The 25,079-nt window shown below is 38.6% G+C and overlaps 1 protein-coding gene across 8 annotated transcripts in view; it reads right to left on the reverse strand.

Moving 5' to 3' along the window:
• Positions 1-25,079, reverse strand: part of TENM3 (teneurin transmembrane protein 3) — an 830,895-nt gene that overhangs the window by 72,316 nt on the left and 733,500 nt on the right. For all 8 annotated transcript variants that reach the window (XM_057420267.1, XM_057420268.1, XM_057420269.1 and 5 more), the window contains 6 exons: positions 19,508-19,722; positions 11,124-11,334; positions 10,519-10,620; positions 10,163-10,357; positions 8,620-8,820; positions 5,529-5,714 (listed from right to left, as the gene is read on the reverse strand). In XM_057420267.1, coding sequence (XP_057276250.1) covers positions 5,529-5,714; positions 8,620-8,820; positions 10,163-10,357; positions 10,519-10,620; positions 11,124-11,334; positions 19,508-19,722 — 1,110 coding nt within the window. The remainder of the gene's footprint in view (positions 1-5,528; positions 5,715-8,619; positions 8,821-10,162; positions 10,358-10,518; positions 10,621-11,123; positions 11,335-19,507; positions 19,723-25,079) is intronic.

Here is a 25,079-nt window from a genome sequence, read left to right on the forward strand (position 1 = left end):
TTGTACTAACAGAAACACACTTAGGGGAGTATGCTTTAGATGTTATTTATTTTTTTCATAATTCTGAATATGTAAACTAGATGACTTTCCTGTTTTTCTAGCTAAAATAGCTGAAACTAGAAAATTCTTGCTGAAGAAAATGTATTTTTGTGTGGTTTGAATGTCATGTCAGTGTCTTTTCATGCAAAGGTTAAAATAAATACTTTGCTGTCCTTTTTTATTTATTTTTTTCCTCTAGGGGAAATTCTTAGAAGATAAACCAATTAGATGCCAGTTCTCACCAGAATATTAACATATTACAAGCTGTACTCTTCTACAGTGGACTGCCACTGGATCTGAATTCCAGTTTTGTGTACCAGGTAAAGCATTAGAAAGCAGCATGAAAAGAACCACAATGCTAACTTCAGTCCTCCTGAGGGATTAATATGAATGCTTAATGACATTAATGCACATTTAGATCACTTATGTTTAATGACATGCTTTCTGTGAATGCATATATAAATATTAATTTTGGACTGAAAGATAATCGTTCAACATGATAACAATTAAACAGCTGTAACCTGTCTCATGTGTTAAGTAATGGAGCTGCAGGCAAGCTCCATAAACAGATGGTCTTACCCACCCATGCTTAATGTTAAGGACTTTTAAAAAAAGAGGTGTTGACAAATCTGAACAAGAAGGCATAGTTTTAATGCAAATTGGCCAATTTGCAATTTAGATTACTCTAAAACTAATTTGGTCTATAGAAAAAAATAAGCTGCATTGTAAAACTGAGATGTTACACAGCACATGGATATAGCAGGTTCCACACCAACATAATTATTTACTGATTTCATTCAGCTAGCAGAGTTTAATGGAAAAGCAGCTGGAAAAGTATTCATATTTATGGACTTCCTATGACAGTTACTTAAATATACTTACGGTATATGCTAGTCGTATCACAAAAAATAATAGACTTTCTGATATAATACCTGTTCCAATCTCACAAAACAACTACTCAGACAGGAGAGGGTCACTGAATTTCTTGCAAGCCAGGACAGAAAGGAAACAAAAATGTATTTTAGCACAACTGTGTTATAAAAACTTAATTACAGAGCAAATTTTCATCCAGGCTATCACCTGGGCACCAGCTGTGCATGTGTGGTCTTGTATCACATTGGGATGCAGGCTGAGCTTCACAAAATGACATATGGATGCTCACCTCAGAGCCAAGAATGTCAGTCCCAGATCAAATAAACAATTAACAGGTGATTTTCCATAGCTTTGCAGTAAACCCTTGATTTAGCCTGTTCTCATGGGGATACAGGAAATGGTAAAACATTACTTTAAAACATTTTAGGAGAGCCTGTTTTGCTAGGACAAGGGGTAATGGTTTTAAACTAAAAGAGGGTAGATTTAAAGTAGATATAAGGAAGAAAGTTTTTACAATGAGCGTGGTGGGCACGGGTTGCCCAGAGAGGTGGTGGATGCACCATCCCTGAAACCATTCAAGGCCAGGCTGGATGTGGCTCTGAGCAACTTGATCTACTTGAAGATGTCCCGCTTACTGCAGGAGGGTGGAAGTAGATGACCTTTAATGTCCCTTCCACCAAAACCATTCTATGACTCTAATTACAATTTTCAGGAGCGACATGACAGTAAGCAAGTTAGATACCTTAAATTATTCAGCATTTGAAACATACATTGCCAATATTTAGTTCAAACCAGTAATATGCTAAACAATGGCAATAATCCTGAGCTTTGTTAATTCTTTTTAGATTCATTTAATCACAACACTATGTACTTATTTGATGAACATCTTTGATAAAAATGTTTAGAACTATGTGTTTAGAGCAAAGGCAATGACTTGCAAGTGTGGCCGACACGAGGTATGGTAGCTACCCTGTGCCAGAGATGCATAACGGAACAGTGGATACCAGCAGCACACATCAGGTTTACTGCATTAGTCAAAACAATCTTGCTCACCTTACTATACACACTGCTTCAAAAAAGAGAAAACCCCTCCTTTATTTAGCCTGTTCTGCTCACTCTCACAAATCAAAGTATGTAAAATATAGACGTATATCAGCTCTCAATTCCAGTGTTGTGATCCTTAGCCTTAGGGAAATGCTGATGCTTAACCTAGGCAAGCAGATGTCTAAATTTTTTCTGAACTAAAAAAGCAAACCTTTGCAATCACCTATGATTTTGCTTCTCAATGTCCTGAAACATTAACATTAAAACAAAAAACGGTCTGTGGAAATTTAGAGCAACTAAATTTTGGTCCTTTGACCAAATTCCCATTTGAATAGCTTGAAGCACATACAAAAATCATCCCAACTCAGGCAGCAGTCTAGGATTTAAAAGATATTAATGAGAAATAAAACTAAGGGCTATCTTGCTTTAATTTAAAATATAGGTTTGTTTTTTCTTTCCTTCTCTTTAACACATGTCAACTAACAATACAGACAGTGGGCAAAATGAAAATGAGACTGGACAGATAGTCAGCATTTAGAAATACATATAAATTGTTGGCTGAGGTGCAAAATATTTTTACCATTTTAAATAGTGTTCATGCTTCATGAAAAGACCATAATGTCTTTGGGCAAATAAGCTATGGATTTAGATGAATCAGTACACATTCCAGTTAGCACCTCTGTGATTAATGCATACATATCTATCCCCTTCTGTGCATCCAGCTAGAGATCTGGTGGGCTATTCCATTCCCAGAAAGTGAATAAAGTGCATTGCCCTTAAAATTTACAACTTCTCTGGAATATGTCTTTCCCAAAGAAGTTGTAAATTCAGGCTGCTGCACTTCATGGGACTTCCAGCTAATAGCTGCAACAAATAAATTTCTAAAATACTTCCCACTACTGCAGCTGATGGTTAATGATTTTTGGAAGTAAGAAAGCTGCAATTGTATATTTTTAGATATATGAAGGCAGAGTTGGAGTCTTCTGTATGCATAACACAAATTCTGCTACCAAATTGAGAGTTGTAAGTAGCGTAAAATGCCTGGGTTACAAAAAGGGGTGACAATAAAAACTGTTTTGCATGGAGAAATATTCTGATGTCCCTTGTGTTTTGAAATTTATTGTTTAGAAAGAGCTACTTAACTACTCTAGGGCAGGTGAGAGAAAAGCAATATGACTTTACCTGCCAAGCTGAGGAGGCAGCAATTTTTACCCCACTAAGTGGAAATACTCTTGGAAATGAGCAATAAAATGACCTGGTTTCTCCATAACACTGGGCTCCCAAGAAAAATAAGTATAGCACCAGGCTAGAGCCTGTACCTCATTACTTGTCGTGAAGGCTGTAAGGGCAATATAAACAAATCAAACTATCTTTACAGCAGCAGCAGCCACAAAATAAACACCCATTTAAAGAATAAACAGGTGGGAAGACAGACCTGCTTGCCCAGTGCTGAGGAGAAACTTGTTTGTGCTTAATATGTTGGAAAAATTGTTCAAGAGCAGTTCATCCGTGTGTGACTACAACCCCTGAAACGCTGCCAAGGTCAGTGAGACCAACAGCAGAGCGATCTGCTGAGTAATTGCTCGTTGGCAAGTTAAAGCAGTGAAGGGAAAGTCTTTATCCTCCTTCTAAATATTTACTTTATTTTGTTGTTCAGAAAGCAGCTCACTCCCCACCTCTCTACTCTTGTCAGCGTGGTTTCTGGAAGCTCCTCAAAAATTTTAACCCTACTTCTCTCCCTGGGATTCTGTTGATGCACCTCGGTTGTCCCTCATATGTCTGAGCAGTCTCATTAGTAAACAACAACAAAATCGATCATGATTTCCGTTAAAAATAATTCCCAAATCAATCTTACTACTTCACACCTGCCTCCCTTCTACAAAATAAAACGTGGCCTCATCTTCCTGGTGCAATGATGCGGGTATCACTTCATACAGCTGTAACAGGCCCTCATTTTCCCTGCCCTTGAAGCTCACACCAGTTTCTTGTGACCACCAAGTGCAGCATCACCACACTGCCTCTCAGTCAGGGCTATAAGCTACCTGGGAGCACAGCTTGGGTTTTACTGTTTTCCACATACACATGCTCCAATGACGGCTTAGCTGTGCTAACACATTCAGAATTACAGTGCTTCCAAAACATCCACGAAAGTTAAAATTCTCTACACTCTTCTTAGCTTGTGGCCATATTCACATCCATCAGCTCTACTGCTATTAGACTTACTGTCCTGTCCTATTGATTTGGCTACATCACCTCTTTTAATGGGCTCTCCTCCATCTCTCCAAACATAAAACTGTGGGTTTTTTTTTACTTATTGAATTCTTTTTTTGACTATTCGCATAATCTGTGATTTCTCCATCACTTGGTATTACTCTTGCCTTTTCTTGACTTGTGGCTACCTCCTTTGTTGTCTGTTCAATCCACCTCTAAGTGCTTAGCCATAATGCTTCTCACACTTGGGAGAGGTGTCCCATAAATACCTGCAGAGCCACTCCTGAGTTACTCCTGTCACAGCCTTTGCCGAGCTTTATGCAACAGTACCCTCCCCACACACCTAAGCACAAGCTAGGAATCTCTTACAGTTAGATCATTGTCAGTTCCTTTGTCTGTGCTTCCTACCTCTTGTCACGCAATAGTCTCTCTGTGTGATTATGCCAAGACAAAAAATGCTTGGATAGGACTCTCCTCCTCTATTACAGACTTGCAGCATCTTGCAGAAAAGGGGATTAGTGTGGAAGGGAATTTCTTAGCACTACACTAAATCAATATAAAAATGATAAACCTTCTGGCAAGTCCTCCTCCACTTTTTCTTAGTCCCTTTATTCACATGCATAATTTCTCATGCTTGTTCACTGCCAAGGCCTGTGCAGTGGAGAGGGATATCCTGCTGAATATGGGACATATGGACTGTAAATCACTAAGAAAATCTCCACTGATAAAGGTACAGCAATTTCCAAAGGATTTCAGGTGCTAAAACTAACTTGATTACAGAAATATAGAAGCTGTAATAAGGACAGCTTCTTTACAATCAGCTGTATTGAACTGCTGTTATATTATTTACATGTAAGAACTCTGATAGAATTCCAAAGCGGAACATTATGTTGACAAGATAATTTTGGGCACCTAGATCACATTTATTACAAGGTGGAAGTGACATTTTTGTGTAGGCAAGTCACTTTTTAGAGCTTCTTCTCCATAAAGAAATACAAAAAAAAAAAAGAACAATAGGAAGCTTCATTTCCAAAAGACATAAAGCTATCACATAAAAATAGAAAAGCACAAATCAAATAATATATTTACAGTTTAAAGTAAAGGTAGTTTCCCCCTCAGCAAAAGGCAGTTAAAGGGAAAAGACTGAGAAGGAAATCCTTCTACCTCCTTTTTATGACAAACTAGGTATGAAGAACTGATGAGCCATTATATAACCATTTTCTTTCTTAAAATATCAACTCCTTTACACAGACTGACACATGCAAATATTCTGTTTGAAGAAACAAGCTTCAAAGTAGTAGCCAGCAGGGCCGGCTGTTTGAATTTTGCAGTGAAGATAGGGTAAAGCATAGACAGCCTACCAATGGTACAGTGCTCTCCGTTCCATCCCTGGCTACATTCACACTTCCCATCTTTACAGGTGCCGTGCTCTGCGCAGCGGGGATGGCAGGCTCTCTGGTTGCAAGCTGTGCCTGTCCAGCCTTCCTCACAGCGACATGTGCCACCCATGCACACACCGTGGGTGCCGCAGTCCACTGAACAGATTTCTGGATTCAAGAGGAGAGAGCAGGGAAAAGGAGGCAGAGAATACACAAGGGAGAGAGAGGGTATGCATTAATTAGCAGTGCTGCATTTTAATTCAACATGTGAAGAATAAGAAAGGCAAAATCTTTGAAAATTAAATCAAAGGAATTTACTGTGAAAGGCATTTTCAGGTAAGACCCAACAGAACACCGAGTACAGAGTTTTACCTCTATGCTCCACTTAGTTATCCAGCAGACTTAGCGGTGCCTAAGCATCCATAGCTCTTCTGTTAGTATTTTCAGTCCTGTTTTTGTGTCTTAAGAGTAACCTTTTTTATCTTAGATTATATGGCACTTTGACCTACAACTACAGTGTAATCCTAGTGAATAAACACAACACATACCTAGGTCATTTTTGTGCTTTGAGTGAAAATCTAGTAGTAACAAAAGTTCATTTTAACAAGGTTTCCCCTCCCTACTATGCTCCCTGTTTTCTTTCAAAGTAAAAATGTGCCATTTTTGACACATTTTTTCATTATAAAGAATCAGCCTTAGTGAGACAAATTAGTACCATACTGACATACTGACACATCTGTTAAATATAAAAGATGATTTACTTTCAGTAAATTTGTATCAGTGACAGCTATGAACAGTCTGGTTTAAATAATAGATTGTTAAAAAAAAATAAATCAACATACAGCAATTTAACTTGTCATTTACATATAGTAACAGGATCTTGTAACTGATAGAATAATTGAAAAATATGTTAACAGCCAAAGGTAGTCAAGAGGCCAAACAACGCATGTAAGTCTCGGCTAATACAAGATGGTAATTTAGACTGCCAGATTTTGCTTTTACAGTTTTGGTTCATTTAGTCAGACTCCAGCAAACTTTACTTCTGCTAAGCAGACAACAGGAAAACAAGAGGAGATACAATACAGCCTGAGGGACTTCTTTAGTTCCTTGGCATACAGCTGGCTGTAACCACGTACCGGTTCATAGAAGTACTGTATTTAGGTTTGTTTTCTTGTAAAAGACAACAAACAGTTCAGTAATAAAAGACTGAAATAATTTTCAACAGCAGAAGAATAAAGCATTCAGTGCAAGAAAGGTTTCCAGTTTCCCACTTAACAGTATTTTTCTTCCCTCATAGACTATAACCGCTGCCTCAAAGTGCTGTGGAACATTAAACACAGTATCAAGGAGCTGTGACATTTCCCATAAGAAACAGACCAAAACCTTTGTGGAGGAAGACAGCTGTAATTTCCCTCACCCCTTCTTTATTTCTTTTTTCTATACAGGATCTTATATCTACTTTGAATTACATTTTTTATTTGATGGTTTGATTAACTTAAGAGTCACAAAACATCAACGCAGCTCCAAGAAAGAAAGGTTTATTTCTCTTCAATCTAATCAATTTTTCATTAGGGTGAAGGTGTTTATCAGTTTATAGCACACTATCTTTGAGCAAGGTATGTCAATCTTTGTAATGAATTTATTAATTAGAGTTAATTTAATTGAAGTGGAATTGAAAGGCTAATTAATAGACAAATTGCGGATGAAGACAGAGGAAAGCTCTGCTGATTTCAAACCTATAAACCCCTCTGATAGAAATAACTCATTCTTTTTTCCATCTTGCAGCTTAACAACATATTTATGAGCAGGAATTACTTTTTTGGTGTATCAGTCTGAAGGTCATTTTGCACAACTTCAGCAAATAGTCTGTGCATGTTTTTACAAAGCTGGTTTGTGATTTTGACGCTTTTGAAATATCTGAGATCAGAAATATTGTTATTTTAATGGCAAATCATTCCTTGAAACATAAGTAATAGATGGAGCATAACAGAATCATCAAAAGACCATAGAGGATACCATGTCAAGAAATAGGGGATCCATGTTCTGCCTGAGAACTAGAAAGGTTCTCTCACAAATGGCCATTTTAAGTGCTAGAAATGTTCAGAGAAGAGTTTTTTCTTCTAAACAAATTTAATACAAAATAACATTTTCTTTTATCACTTTTTCTTGAATATTTGTAACTCTGTCCTATCACTCTTGTATGCATATACCATTATACATCAGTATCACAGATCCTGGTCAGGAAGTACATTTGTTTTAAAAAGATAGTTCCTCATGAGAAAGCTATATTTATTCATAAGCTGGCATAAACTCAGCTAGCCCATGTGTTCAGTTTTCATTAACAAAATCATCCGAGTTGTTAGATGAACTGTTTTAGACAAATGTATGTCTCACAGTTAGACATGATTTCTCTTCTGATACGTGGCTACCAAACAATAGTCTAAAAACTCCTATTTGTCAAAAGGCTGCTGTCATAGTTTATAAATATTTAGATTCTGCTCTCCATGATAATACCTCCAGTCATTTTCTCCTTTTGTTTCTAAGCTCAGATGGTGGTTTTAATAAGATCAGTTTCAGACTTCAAGAAATCCCTCTGCTTCTTCAGTCCTACCAACTCCTTCCACCCTGGCAGCCTGCGCTCTTCCTTGAAAGCTATTTAGGATTCATTCCTGCATTCCCTTGCCTTCAAACTCAAACACCGTCTTTCAAGAAAAATACCTCCAATTAGCTGGAGAGATTTTAAAAATGTGACTGTCTCTAGTTTCACTAGTGTAAAGTTTTTAAATAGATGTATTAAATAAGATGATACTTAGATCCGTGTATCGTACAAAGAACATTCTGTACTTGCATGTGAAGTACCTGAAGTTACCAAGTGAAGGCAGCTAGAAGACAGAAATAAATACATTGATTTCCAAGTACTTCAAATTCATCAATTATTTTGAACCTTTAAATCAATTCAGTCAATTCAAAGACTTCTATCAGCTCAGCAGGTCAGGCCCTATCACAATCATCTCATTAAAATGCCGCTATTCAAGATGTCATTTTATGTAAAGTGTGTGCTTTTAACCCTTACCATTTGAGCAATCTGGACCTGTCCAGTTGGGGTCACAGGTGCAGGCACCACTCTCTTGCAGGTAGGTGCCATGGCCAGAGCACTGGTCAGAGCACATCGTTTTCAGGATTTCACAGTTGTTGCCACCCCAGCCTGGGTTGCAGTGGCACTCGCCATGGATGCATACGCCATGGCTGGAGCAGGCTGGGTCCAAGCAATCAGCTGCAGGGAGATGAGAAAATTCAGCTTAATTTTGTCATTCCTAACAATAGTAATCAACCCCTAGATGCTCACAGCACTTTTGGGCTTAATCCATGTTTTAAGACCTTGTGAAATTGGCAGCATTGCTCTCATCTTGAAAGTAAACATTAGTAGGTTGAAGCTGAGAAGTTCACCTTTGTTTCATTGCAATGAGTGACGAAAAGACAGAGTGGACAAAGGTATCTTGGTGCCAGCCTCCCTTCTCTGGCTAAAAGGTAAATCACTCTTTATTGTCACTAATTGCACAGCATCACTTTTCTTTGAAAAAACACCTCACCTCCACATCACTCCCTGGTACTGTGAAATCTGTGTGTGCAAATAACTGGCATCAAGATATTTACAGGCTACTGCTAAGTTAACAGAGAACCTTTCAAGGTTTACTGATTTTTCTGAATTACAACAAGAGTGGCTTTGGGTTTTGGGCAACTGATCTCTGTTCTGCCTAATCAGGGTGTAACAAGTGTTGCATTCCCTGCAGCACTCAGTATGAACTGACCTGATCCACCATTAGACCATTGACAGCTGTATAGGACCCTCAACTTGTTTCAGAAATAAATGAGTTGCACACTGTCTATCTGTCTTAATTCACTTTAATGTGCTTTAGATGACGAGATTTAATTTAGCAATTTGACTCAATAAAATGTTACACTTGTAGGGTCAATGGTCTGAAAATTTAATTCCAGAGACTTAATTGCATTACTTTGTATGTGGAAATCAATAAAATCAATTTGACTGAGGAAGAAAATGGTGCTTTTTACTCCCTAAAAAAATAGGATGGAAAATGAACTGCATTTTGCAGCACACCAGAATGGATATTATTATGCACATTGCTGGAATACAAAAATGATGCATCATTTTTTACCCTGATGTATTTGAATCAGCACTTTCCACAATGTGGTTGGTGGAAAAGATCACTAACACAAACACAATACATTAATGATTTAACCTATACTGTGAACATTTAGTGAGTCTTCCTGTATTCCAACATCTATTTTTGTGTACTTTCTTCTCAGCTGACCTCAGTCAGAAAAAATAAATAAAAATATACTGGCAGGCAGAAAGATATCACATATTATTAAGAATTTTCCCACTGATTACTTGAGAATAGATAAAGTATAATAATTCTGTAGAATTCAGTGATAACAGATATTCCCAAACTTGATTTTTAGTATTCAACAATGATTTTTGAAGAAATAGCATTAGGGCGTATGATCTTGATCTAGCAAAATCAATAGAGCTGGATGTGCCAGCTGGAAACCTGACCAACAACAGCAGGTGCTAGAGTAAATATTTATTCATTTACCTTCTTCACAGTTTTCTCCTTTGTATCCAGAGTTGCAGGCACAAGAGCCCATGATGCAAATGCCCCGGCCCCCACACTGGGGATCGATGCACTGAGTTGTAGGCACGTCACACTCGGTGCCCTTCCAGCCACTGTAACACAGGCAACGTCCTTTGGAATACTGCCCATTGCCACTGCACAGCACTGGGCAGGCTGCTGTGAAAAAAAAAGCAGCAGAAACAATTAAAGCCATATTCTTTACCACAGCTCTACAGAGAAGAAAGTCTAAGAAGCAAATCACATGGCAGTTGCTTTCCTGACATAATTGCCTCCATGCTCGTTTAAACTGACTCAAGAAAAGCATTGGGTTGATTTACCTCTTGAACAATCGGGGCCCAAAAACCCGGGAAAACAATGGCAGGATCCAGAAACACATTCACCGTTACCATGGCAATTTCGGGGGCATTCCACCACAGATTCTAAAGGGAAAAAAAGAAGGACAATTTACAGATGCCCACCGCATGAAGTACCTATCATCTGAACCGCTACTAACTGACAGTGCACTCTTGTTCTGAGAGAAGCGTTTATGTTTGGTTTGTTTGAAGAGTACGAACAGCTGTGATTTTTCTATTGCTGATGCCTCTAGTACCTTAGGACTTTACATTCTAACAAAAAGGCTAAAATTATAATGATAAAACTGTATGAGTTCCATACTTAAAAGTCAGCCCTGTGTCATTTAACAAATGCTTCAAAACAGTGTTCTCCTTTTAGGCACTGTTTTACAAGAAGGTATACTCCTTATGCCTTAGACCAAGTAATTAAAATATACATTTTGCATTTTATTCTGACTAGCAAAAGAGACTATAAAAGCAAAAAACATGTGAAAAAAATCCAAATCATTTAACTACGAAAACCTATTTTTATTCCTAAAAAACTTGACCAGAGCCTAGCATTTGGAAAGAGCTTTGAAAATTATGCTTACCTATAATTATGGTATTAAAAGACACCTGCTCTGCATTTTTCCCATCATTATAAAAGGCCAGGTGCCAGATGCCAGAATCCAAATACTGGATAAAACCTGCCTCATGGAGACTGACAGACCTCGCCTGCCGCCCCGCTCGCTCCAACTCCAGCAGGTTGCGTTGCTCCCTTGCAATCAGTCGGCTGCCATCCAGGAGCTCCACAAAGTCGTACTGCAGGGAGGAACAGACAGGAGATTGACAATTCAAGGGGTGACACATGGCACCACCAGCTTCCCCACAGAGTCCTGCCAATATGCTTTTATTTTGACCAAGACTTTCCTCTTCGAGCAGGGAAGCACGAGCTGAAACCAACCCTTACTTTTTTACTGCTTGCAAAGATTTCAAGAAAAATTACCAACTAATCCTCATGCTTGTTAAAGTGACTTTTTCGGTGACAAGTGGCCAACAAACCTATTACATGTAGGGGAAAGAAAACATCAGTTGAAATGAGTCTGCAGTCATGACTTCTACCTGAATTACAGGCGAGAACTAACTTTCTAAATGTGTTATATGCATATGAGTTGATAATAATATTCAACACCAATAACCTACTTTGCTTTTCATTTAGTTTCAGATGGAATGTTAAACTGCTTGGTTCCCCTTTCGGACAGTCTGGAGTCCTGGAAGGAGAACAGCAAGAGCTTCCCTTCCTACCACAGAAGCCCAAAAGAGGAGATGGAAAGCATAAAACACTGCAACTCTTGGAAATAATAAACTGACAAAAACTATGGTACCTCAGGTCAATGGACAGCACAGATTGTTTTGTTAACAACCATCAGTGGGGCTTGGAAAAATGTAACAGCATCTTGGCTGATACAAGAAACAAGCTCACAACACAAGGTTTTTTGCTGGTTAATCTTTACTAGGGCTAATAGCACCTGGAGGACTAAATCTGCTCTGGGCCCTGCACTGATTACACTATCTGGGAATCTGTCCTCATGGATTGAAAGTTGTCTTCTGAACGTTTATCATGTAAAGATCAGTATGTACACAGCAAAATTAAACAGGTAGTAAAATTAAAGAGCATTCTTTCTTGTGGTATAAAGTGCCTGCTTTCCATGCTGAGTCCGTTCACAGTTTTACTCTGACGCATGTTTATTGTAAGAAGTGACAGTAAGACACAAACCTTCAATCTAGTCAACCACTAGAGATTTCTCTCAAATGGAATGACCTTCAGAAACTGCCCCTGGGACTGAAGAAAACATGATAGCCTTTGTCCTGGAACAAGGGTTTAAGGACTTACAGAATCATAGAATGCTTACAATTGGAAAGGACCTTAAGATCATCTAGTTCCAACCCCTCTGACATGGGCAGAAATGCCTCACTCTAGACCACGTGGCCGAAGGCTCTACCCAATCTGGCCTTGACCACTGTCAGGGATGTAGTATTTACCACTTCTTTGGGCAGCCTGTTTCAGTGCCTCACCACCTTCACAGTAAAGAACTTCTTTCTTATATCTAACCTGAACTTCCTCTGTTTAAGTTTAAACCTGTTAGCCTTTGTCCTATTGCTACAGTCCCTAATGAAGAGTCCCTCTCTGGGATCCTTGGAGGCCTCCGTCAGATACTAGAAGGCTGCTATGAGGTCTCCACGCAGCCTTCTCTTCTCCAGGCTGAACAGTCCCAACTCCCTTAGCCTGTCTTTGTATGGGAGGTGCTCCCTCTGATCATCCTCGTGGCCCTCCTCTGGACTTGTTCCAACAGTTCCATGTCCTTTTTATGTTGAGGACACCAGAACTGCACACAATATTCCAAGTGAGGTCTCACAAGAGCAGAGTAGAGGGGCAGGATCACCTCCTTTAGCCTGCTGGCCATGTTCCTTTTGATGCAGTCCAGGATACGGTTGGCTTCCTGGGCTGCGAGCACACACTGAAGCCGGCTCATGTTCATTTTCTCATCAACCAACACCCCCAAGTCCTTCTCCGCAGGGCTGCTCTGAATCTCTTCTCTGCCCAACCTGTAGCTGTGCCTGGGATTGTTCTGACCCAGGTGTAGGACCTTGCACTTGTCATGGTTAAACTTCATGAGGTTGGCATCAGCCCACCTCACAAGTGTGTCAAGGTCCCTCTGGATGGCATTCCTTCCCTCCAGCGTATCAACCGAACCACACAGCTTGGTGTCATTGGCAAACTTGCTGAGGGCGCACTCAATCCCACTGTCCATGTCAGCGACGAAGATGTTGAACAAGACCGGTCCCAACAACGACCCCTGAGTGACACAACTTGTTATTGGTCTCCATTGAGCTCTTGACTGCAACTCTGTGTGTGGCCATCCAGCCAATGCTTTATCCACTAGCTAGCTGGTCCATCCATCAAATTGATGTCTCTCCAGTCTAGAGACAATGACGTTATGCAGAACAGTGCCGAATACTTTGCACAAGTACAACTCAATTTTAACTGGGCCTTAGCCTTCTTGACCTGATCTCTAGCTTCCCAGACAATGTCCCTGTATTCTTTCCAGGCTGCCTGTCCTGACTTCCACTTTCTATAAGCTTCCTTTTTCCTTCTGAGTTTTCTCAGCAGCTCCTTATCCATCCAAGGAGGTCTCTTGGCTTCCTGCCCCGTTTCCTTCTAGTTGGGACGCAACACTCCTGAGCTTGTAGCAGGTGATCCTTGAATATCAACGAACAGCCTTGGGACCCCCTGCCCTCTAGGGCTATATCCCATGGAACATTACTAAGCGGGTTCCTGATGAGGCCAAAGTCTGCTTTCTCTAAGTCCAGGACAGTGACCTCACTGCACTTTTCTCATAGTTCTGAGGATCTCAAACTCCACCATCTCATGATTACTGCAGTTAACGCTGCCCTGGAGTGCATTCCCAACCAGTCCTTCCCTGTTGGTGAGCACGAGGTCAAGCATGGCACCTCTCCTTGTTGATTCCTCTATTACTTGCAAGAGGAAGTTGTCATCCACACAACCAAGGAACCTCCTGGATTGCTTGTGCTGGGCGATACCGCCCCTCCAACAGATACTGGGGTGGTTGATGCCCCCCATGAAGACAAGGGCCTGCGAGTGCGAGGCTGCTCACTTATGTCCTCTTCTTGAAATTGCAGGTCCAAATTCACTGGTAATGTAAGAATGTTCCTTCCCAGTAATCAGAATTATCTTCCTACTAGTCAGGATGTGAAGGAAATGTATAGTTAATATGCCTCTACCACCTGACACACTTTTCCAGCTATGTCTGAACCCACAGAATAGAACATAATGCGATTAGGATGTGCAGAAACCAGTACCTCAGTGTGCTGTCACTTTGTGCATGCTGCACCACATGAAAACAAATGCAACCATTTTGGGAGAGCACCAATTATTCAAACCCATTCAACATTCTCATTTGTCAGAGAATTAAATATTTATTTTGTATGAGAGAGAAAACCAATCTCAGTTGTTTGCGTTTTCTTTTTTTCCTACTGCCTGACTCAATAACACTTCTTTCTGGTTGTGTTTTTCACTAATATTTTCAAAAACAGAAAGCTAAGGGAGTTCTGAGTATTAACAAGTCATTTACGGACATTAGGAAGGACATTTTTGTAGGAGGACAATTTCTGATTCAAACTGTATTTTTGATACATTGATTGACAACTAATGACTGACAAAGATGGTACAATGAATGATTTTGTATTCGTAATGTAATAAGGACATATGCTGTAATCAGAACACCATTTTAGACTACATTTTAAAAGCCATGCAGATGGGAATTTACTGTTCATTCTGGCCCTAAGCAATAAAGCAGTAATTGATCTTAACCCTTTTAAAGGCTGGTTTGTTTTGTTTTTTATTTTATAGTTAGGAAATGATAACAGAAACAGACTGGAAAAGCAATTTTCTTCATAAGCAAAAAACATACCAATTTCATTTTCCTCCTATGAGGATAAATTAATTACCTTTATATAGAGCCTAAATGTGCTGATTTGCCCTACCATTCCATTCAGTTTTTGCTGTAAATCAAAGTCCTTTTTTTTATATTCTTAAAGTCTCTTTAAATAAACATATTGATTCTCTGGCTGCAATGGAACTGACATTTTTAGAAAGTGTCACAAAGACTTTCAGCCTTGCATTGATTGAGTTTCGAATGGACAGCCACCGTCAATTATTTCTGGTTGATTTATTTATGATTCCCCAGAAAGAGAGAACTGTGCATCTCAGATCAGTCTGTGACACACACATAGTGGCTGTGCTTGAGACTGATTTTGGTATCTAAAGAGAATACAGAAACACAACCAAAAATTCTGTCCTGATTACGATACATCAAACCATTTCTTACATGCTGTTTCCCTATTATTTTGGATTATGGGACACAGTAAGAGTCAAATTTGCTGCAGTCTGTTACTCTTTTATAATAAAATGCAACAGATAAGAATGGTTTAGATACAGTTGATCCTCTCCTAAAATGAGGGTGTAAACTAAAGGAGTGTCTCAAGCTCATTGCTGCCACTTGATTATGTCTCTTGCAGTGGTAGGATAACTGGTATCAGAGGTTGTAGAGCTATATAAAGATGGATTCCCATTCTCTTTTACTCACTGTGTGGTTTCAACTGCGTAGAAAAAAGAGGTGGATAAACAGACAAAGGTCTGGGAAAGAAGTGGAAGACAAGGTGGTAAATGTAATATGCAAGTTTTGCATTATAGCCAAAGGTGAGATGCAGAGAGGGCAGGCATTCATAGAAACAATGAAGGTGTAAGGAGGATGCTAAACACGATGATCGTCTCTGTATCATAGGAATACTAGTAAAGATACTGGAGGGGGACAGCTGGCAAGAGAAGTTTACAAATGCTTGCAGGGTGCAGGTAGTAATCAGTTCTCTATTATTTAACATAAGATCTGAAAATTCAAATACTGATGTTTAAGAAACAGGCAGCAGTTGCTCATTTGCATAAGTTTTGTTATTAACACTTGTCACTCTATGACTAGGAGAAAAGGGCAGATAGCATTCAGGAGACACAGACATGAAGTGATATATACAAGTGAGATCCTACTTTTCAAAGTCCTCATGAAACAACCCTCTTATGTTGGCTACCATCCAATACAGGGATGGGCTCTGAACCAACTTTTATCACTTTGGGATGAGATCTTGGAGCTATGGTAGAGAGTGCTATGGAAGTACCAGTTCCACATTTATTTTTTTTTAAGCAGACGTTATAAAGGCACTGTACGAAACCATCACAGTTAAACACCTGCTATGTTCTGTGCTGTTCTGGTCTCCCTGTCTCAAAAACGGTGCAGTAAAACTGGAGAACATTCAGAAAAGCACAAGGATGATCAAAGGACTGAAGCAGCTTTCATACAAAGAACGACGAAACAGACTGGAAAGAAACCTCATTGAGGGCACTAGAGATCTATAAATCAAGGGTGGCATGGAGAAGAAATCAGTGAGAAACTGTCCCATGCCTCTTCCAAAACACTACCACCAGGGTACCAAAGTAAAACTATAAGGAGGCTGCCTCAAAACACAATGAGGAGTTGTGTGAGAAGTGTAGTTAAGCTGCGAAACTCCTTGCTGCAAATGTTACAGATGCTAAGAGCTTCCATAGTTTCAAAGGTGACTATGCAAATTCTCAGGAAAAGGAATCTTTCAAAGGTTGTAAAATACAAAGACGGCACCTTTGACTCAGGAAGTCCTTCAGCCTTAAAATACTGGAGGCCAGGAGTGTATTGTAGGAAGAACAACTACAAATCTGTCATGCAGCTATACCAATCTCTGCATACCTGCTAAAGGCCACCATCATAGTCGGAATACTGGGCTACATGGTTCTTTGATCAGACCCAGTGTGGACATTCATGTATTTTTCTAATATGCTCCTATGACATTTAGAGCTACACAAGTAAGCTGGCTTGTTGATAGAAGAATGTAAGGAAACCCAGAACCAGCTGTTAGTCTGTCCTTGCCAGCTATGCTTGGCTTGCAGTTAAGAGCTTTTGCTAGTGCAAGCCTTAAGGGCTAGGGGAAATAAGAAAACAATAAACTGATTTATGCTTGCAAACCACTCAATGTTCTATTTCATTAGACGTCCTTTTGCCTAAATACCTTACTTTGTCCATATAGGCTACTTTGGTAAAATACGTATTTTACCAGTACAAGTTATGTCTTCATCATAGTCCTGTGATTAGGACTTTGTTGCAGAACAGCCTAAACTGTTGAGAAATATATTACTCCATTTCCCCCCACTCCACGCGCAGTAGCACAGTCACAAAATAACACCCAGCCCCGCATGGAAACGGTGTTTTTAGAAGATCATACATACTTTATCTCAGGCACCTAAACCTGACATCACTGGGTTCAAGGCTGTATAAACATCCTGATAACCCTCCACCCTTGGGAATCTTCAGGAGCCCTAGAAGATCAGTAGGGCACTGATAAGTAAGCATGCCTAATTTTTGAAGGTATCAAGTGTCAGTCAAATGGTTTGTAAAAAATTCTCTGATTACATACCAGGCAAATATAAGACAAGAGAGCTTAACCTATATCCTCGGAACAATACATCCAAAATGTCATAGGAACTACAGAAGATACAGTAGCAGGATGCACATATGATTCCTTCTGTTGTATCATACTTAAGCATGCATAAGCACTTGGGCAGTAGGAATCTAAAGGCAAAGGAGTCTGTATAAAACAGGATGGGAAACAGATTTAGCTACCCCCATTTCCCAACTTTTTGGATAAAGGGCACTCCTATTTCAGTCTTTTGCCAGGATAGGGAATCAAGTATGGATCATTTTTCATGGATTTATCTACTCACATAACTTCTCATACAAATTCACAGTCCAGACCAGCTTTTTCAGTTTTGTTCATTCTTGCCACACATGTATTCCTCTAGCTCCTGTTATTATTGTTATCATTGAGATGGCATTTGTATTCCAAAGCCCTATTTCCAGTTGTTGATAACGTTCTGAATCAATTTTCTTTGAGCTAGAATTTCTCGTGCTTGTTGTCAGCCTGAGGGTGGCTGTTCATATGTGAAGATCTGAAGAAAATCCATTTAATCATTTTTTTGAGGATTAAATTTTAAAATAAACGTAAGTTTATTTTCTACATGCAATAAATTGTTTGTAGTTTAATGGGAGCAAAACTAAAAAATAAAGCTAAAGTAACAGTATGATTTTAGCTGCATGAAACTCCTTTGATGACCCTAATTCTTCCTCTGTGGTTTGTGACTCTTAAATAGGTGCTATAATTAGCAATATTTTTATGTTCTAGGTCTTTAAAAAGTTATGCCTGAAAAAACAGAATAAATAAAACCAGTACAATATCATGCAAATCAAATTTAAAAATATGTGGGATTGAAAAAAAAATTTGAATTTTACAGTTATGGATTTGCTGCTGCAACTACGTATAAGGCATAATCAGTCAAGCTTCATTACAATTATACTACTAGGTGGCTATACTTATGTTCAGGGCTAATCCATGCACTTGAAAAAAGTAAGATGCATAATTCTCAAACTGGGATAGAAGAGCATGAGGGCAACTCCTTTTTCAAGCGGAAAAGTGGTTCAGAGCCAGCAGCTGGACAAATATCTAGCTGAAAGAAAATAAACTTGGAGGGACTTAAATCTTAAAAATAAAATCTGGATAAATTGCTTCTAAAATACCATCTCAGACAGCAATTCTCACTTTTTCCTGCCAATCCGGAAGACTATTTGCTCTTTCACACTTTAACTTTTCTGTAATTATGGATAAAAAGTGTTTCTTTGTTACTAGGCAAAGACGTGACCATATGTCACTAGAAACCTTCTGAGGGGTGGACCAGAATAAATCCTAGGGATACTTAAGAACTAAGTTTCAAGACACTACCTGTCTAGTGAAGACTGACGCTTTTACAACCAAAGTTCATTGTATCTTTGTAGACTACAATTTTTTTTCTGTCACGTATTTATTTAGTGAGACACTAAGCTGTAAATACTGTAGCATTTGCTTGGAGAACAAACTGAAACTTCCTTAAAAAGCTGTTGTCTTCTTGCTTGGAAATTTGGTCAATGTGCTCTTTGCCAGGCGTGCTCAGCCACATGTGCGGCTGTAAGACGCTGTATTTGTTTACTTAGGTTTTTAAAGATACATCTATGTAGCACAGAAGGAAAAAGTACTTACAAATCCTGCATAAAACAGCTACATATCTAAAGCATCATCATCATCAAAGCATTCAGCATAAGTAAATACCTCCCCATTTCAGATCCCAACACTTACAGTAATATACATGTTTTGGACATTGCATGAGATCAGCAAAGCATAAAAAGTAAAAATAAAATCCAGCAACATGGAAAAGGATGTAATCCGGAGAAATAAAAAAGATACAAAAGATATGAGTTCAGAGTTTTCAACAATGTGTCCTACATTTAATGAAAGCAGTTCTCACCTGAGTGTGTGAAGGTGGTAAGCCTTTTCGGCCATATACTCCAATCAATGCATCTTTCTGAAGTGATATATTGAATTTTAGAAATTGTGGCTGATCAATGAAGAGTTGTGATCTCCAAAAAATCCCAGGGGGAACTTCTTGTATCGCCCTTCGGCCTATATCAAGTTCTCCAGAATCTATAGTGTTGTTTTCCTGTGCAAATCCCCCTAATTTTCCTGATGGGTTAGAATAAGAAGAGAGAAAAAATTAGTGCTCCTTTCTTGCTTTCAACCATCCTTTATACAAAGTGCCAAATATTTAGTATCACCTCAGATTAAATGTTACCTGACAACCTTTCTGAATATAAGATCTCAGGGAATTCACTGATTTGGAAATAAAAACACAAAGTTACCACAAATACCGAACAAGTAAAAACACTGTAACTTCCCTAAGCACTAGCATTACGGAAACTGTTTTAGGATCTACATTAAACTATTCACTTTTCCCCCCAGGTATTTTAACAGGCGTTTTTGAGCATAAAGTCTCACACCAAAAAAAAACCTAAAGGGAAATGCAGCATACAATTTTAAGAATAATAGATACATAAACATAAGCAGTCATGAGAACTAACATACAGTCTTTTCTATGTTACATATCCGAGCATTTATACAATACTAACAATTCCTACAGCTCTGCAGGCAATTTTTTTGTTTTTGTGTTCCTCTATCCTTTCCAGAGGCGGATGCTCTCCATAATGCCTACATCCCCTGGACTTCTCATCCTCAGCCTTTAGCTTGTTACCACCTCCTTATCCACACTGCCTCCTGAATAAAATGTATAATAGCATGTCAGAGTCTGGTTCTTTCACTGTTTCTTATATAATAATGAATATGTATTTATCCTGCAGGCCAATTACTGGGAATAAGAACATAGCACTGAAGGGCATTAACAATTTTTCTCTATGAAGCACTTGTGCAACTATCAGTTAGACTTAGGAAGCCAGTTATGATGGCTTGGAAATGCCCAGAAGCAGCAAAGATGCTAACATACAAAAGACACATGATGTCAAACACTAACACTGAAAAAACGGACAACTGGTAGTGGTATTAAAAAAGAAAATGAAGTTATGAACTTTAGATACCCCCAACAAATTTTTTGTTCAAGTAGGGAGGTACAGGCAACAGAGACTCTATCTGCTCAATACTACAGCTAGAATAGAGAACAGTATCATCCAAATTGCAAGGTTTTGTGTAATCTCAGTGAAGCACCATCAAATAAACGGAAGGGGTAAAACTCTTCCAGCCCAAGCTGATGATCCCACAAAGCATGGGGCTAGATGTTATAGACAGCACAGGCCTGTTCTAACTCAGATCTCCATGTTGCCCCTTGTTGTACCACACAGGCACATTGTTAAATCTGCCAATGTTTATGAAACTTTCTCAAAGCTCATCAGCAAACAAACTGCAGTTCAGTTGTGATAGTGCCTTCTACCTGTCAGATTTGTAGGAAGCAGAACTGCTAAGAAGTGGTTTGCACAAACCATCACCACCCAGCTTTAAAATCTGGGATGGTTTAGATGAATTTGAGGCCTGATGTTCAGGCACTAAATCCATTTCGTGTGGCTGGACACAGGCAGTCTTGGAAACTGGTCCAGGGTTAAAGCCTACTTTGATCTGATGGAATCAGCAGTAACAATTCTAGACTAAGACGCAAAGATGTGTATAAGAACTCACTTATCAACACATGTCAACATTGAGCAAGTAATGTCACATTTAAGCAGCTGGCACATCAAGGTGAGCCTTGAGTGAAGCAATATAAAGAAAAGCGGAACTGTAGTTACAATCTTACAGTCTACTGTGTCTTCACCACTTTATACTTTCAGCAGCTCCTGTATTACAAAGGTTGAGCTAAACCCATCTGAATGTGATAAGCATGTTGAAATCATGCTGACTTGTTTGCGTACAAGTGTTCTGAAGAACTGACAACTCTCTGTTGCTGCCCTGTCTCTTATGTTCAAATTTTACATTATTCATCATTTGATGGAACAAACTGACACAACCTTTTTGCAAACATTAAGACCGTAAAAAGCGAGATTAAAATTTGAAATGTCAGGTGAGGTCACAGATTGATCTTAGCCACCTTTTGTGCATCCATGATGAACAGAGACTGCTGCTGAATTAAACAGGTACAGAAAGGCCTTGAGCAGGAGCTTGTACAATCATCAGAGCTGTGCCACAGCAGTTTTGCAGTTACTGAAAATGTCTCACTTACAGGATCATCATAGTGATCAGTGTTCTACTGAGAAGAGACCATGAAATACCTGATTTTGGAGAAACCATTTTTTTACACTTTCCAGGATGAGTCTGCTGCTTTTCTAACTTTGGACTTAACCTTTCACAATATTTATATTGTATTCTAGAAGATGGATCTGTATTTACTATTTTAGTTCACTTGAGCACTGTATCTTACCAGTTCCTTCAAATTTAAGCATGTTGTGTTGTAAAAATTCACACACTGATGACTGATAATCTCTAAACAATAAACACTTGTTTGCAGTATTGATCTGCAGCTTCCCCTATTTCTACATTTGAAATTAAAAATAACTACCTCTTACAACTGAAAAGATGAACTAGACATATTAAGCACCTTTATCCATGATAAAGGTGGACCTTATCAAACACTTTGAACAACTTGCCAGAAATGCCTGTTACTGGGCTTCAACACTTGTCCATAGCACATGATGATCCTATGGACTCCCACATTCTTCACCGAAAAAGAGGTAGTTCTACCCTGTAGCCACACGCTCCTTTAACGCCACACCACCTCTCTCAAATTGTCACTAGTTGTTTGCCCTCCCAAGAATAGGTTTAAATTATTGTTTGTTCCCAGATGTATCAAAATGGTGTAAGAAAAATCTTAGTACTGCCATCATTTCCTTTTCACTTTCAAAACAGTAACAATTCTTATACACAGCTTTAAATAAAAATATGAGATGTCACACTCATTGACACAATTCCATAATGACGCAACAGTCCAAATAACACGCTGAATTTTAGAATATTGTCCTGGATTCAGCTGTAACAGTCATTTTTTCCTCCTTCCTAGTAGCTGGTGCAGTGCTGTGTTTTGGCTTTAGTCTGAGAACAGCGCTGATAACACACCAACGTTTCAGTTGCTGCTAAGTAGCACTTACCCTCATCAAAGATTTTTCAATCTCTCATGCTCTGCCAGTGAGGAGGGGCACAAGAAGCCGGGAGGAAGCAGAGACAGGACATCTGACCTGAACTAGCCAAAGGGGTATTCCATATCACAGCACATCATGCCCAGTGTATAAACTGGGAGGAGTTATCTGGAAGGCCCGGATCACTGCTCAGGTCAGGCTGGGTATCAGTCGGTGGATGGAGAACAATTGCGTTGTGCATAACTTGTGTTAATAGTTTTTTTTCCTTTCCCCTTTTAGTTTTATATTCTCTCCCCTTGTTATTTTCCATGTCATTATTATAATTAGTTTTGATTATACTTTAGTTATTAAACTGTTCTTGTCTCAACCCATGGGGTTTACACTCTTTTGAATCTCCCCATCCTGCCCAGAGGGGGAGGAGAAAGGAGAATATGAGGGAATGGCTGCGTGGTTCTGAGTTAACGTCTGGGCCTAAACCATGACAAATACCCACCTTCCTGAATATACTCTATTTCACAATACTTCTTCCCTACCCCCAAAATTTCTTTTTTTACAGACTTCACAAAGAGGCAGCAGTACATATACACTTATATATTTACAGGTAAATAATATTTATATCATGATTTGCTCTTATATTGCGATATATATATTATCATTTAATTTACAAAATAAGGTTAACTTTCTGCATCATGTACCATCTAATATATACAATCATTATATAATTCATTTCTGATATCAATAATCCAATGCATTATGGGTAATTAATAGGTAAATGATTTGTTATCTTTAATATTTGCAAGTTTTATTTCAACTGTCTGAGGTTAATGTGGACATACTCCTGAGCTAAACAAATATTTAAAGCAAGAAACAATACTTAATTATTATACAGGAAAACCAATTCACAATATCCCTAAAATGACATGAAGACAAACTTTCTCTCCTTATTTCCAAACATTCTATACATTAAAACACAAGACACACTGTAAATAACTGCGTATAAAAATGAATGCACAACCAAAACACAAAAATACTCAACAATAATTGCTGCTTAGTGTCACACATATAATTTTCCATTCTTCAAGGGCAGTACTAATTAGAATATTAGGTTGCAAGGCTCTATTTACAGTCAGTGGCATGTTCTCCTGTTCCACTGAATAACCTTGTATCTGGATCTTTTTCTATGAGATACCTGCTATACACACTTGTGCAACAACTGTAAGAAATTAAATTAAAATCCTCATTAAAAACATACCTTTTTAGACAAAAAAACCCTAACAGAACATCTCATTAAGAAGCTGTTATACCTTTAATTAACATGAGATACTGTAAACAAAACCAAAAGCTCCATACATGTATGTTAAAGCACATACATTTTAATGAGTATAATCTCAAAAAGAGCATCTAAGTAAGTCAAAAGAAATGCCTCTCTTCTCATTCACTTTTTTCCTCCCTTTCACTCCTTTCCTCCCATTCACTCCTTTTCCCATTTTTTAAAATATGCAATTAGGCATACATTATTGTGTTTCTGAACTGCACATAGAATTTATATGACAACAAATAATTTGAGACGCACATAGACTTTATATGACATAAAATAAAGCCAGCAACATGTCAGATGTGACCAACACAATAGTTAAACAAGCTGGTTTTTAAACTTTCTTTTCTATTGCCTAGTTCTTAAAACTATAGAGTACTGATGCACCTCAAGTAAATGCCTGTATTTGATTAAGCATGGCTTACAAATTACGTTGGAAAACCTAAACTGAAATGTCCTATAAAATTCATCATAGACATAGAAAACACATATTCTTATCCACCTTATGCACCACCAAATCATGCCTTTCTAGATGCTGAGGTAACATGTCACCAGCAGTGTACTGTTCATATAGAGAAGCACTAGGAGAAGAAAAAAACATCCACAAAAGAAGCAAACAAAAAACCTTTGACAAAGTCTTGTTCAAAGATTCAAACTTCACTTACTAAATGATTTGCATTTCAGGGTGATTTAACATACTTTTACTATCAATTATAACTATCTATTTCTACGTAAACCACGGCTGAATCTTCTCCAGAGGTCATAAGTATGCATTTTCAGGTTCCATTTTTGCTAATCCGTCACACTGTACTTCTGAATGGCAAATTTATACCTGGGATCCAGAATACAGTGGGCTATGATTTTCTGACCAAAGTAGGCCCAGGATTATCTGGTTTAGATAAGAGTCAAGGAAAATTCCTGGCCCATACAATGCGGGGAATTTCTTCCATCTATATCAGAGTATCAGGATATTACCAAGAGCTAAAGATGGGCAATACTGAAACTTGTTCAGCTGTTGAAATCTTCAAATCAAGGCTCTACCAATACTTCCTTTCAGTTTTCAATAACTAGGATGATAGCACAGGTCTCCCCTTCCT

This window comes from Pezoporus wallicus, unplaced genomic scaffold (assembly GCF_028554395.1).
Source record: "Pezoporus wallicus isolate ANWC-B61680 ecotype Strahan unplaced genomic scaffold, APGP_CSIRO_Pwel_v1 contig_5552, whole genome shotgun sequence".
Lineage (NCBI taxonomy): Eukaryota > Metazoa > Chordata > Aves > Psittaciformes > Psittacidae > Pezoporus > Pezoporus wallicus.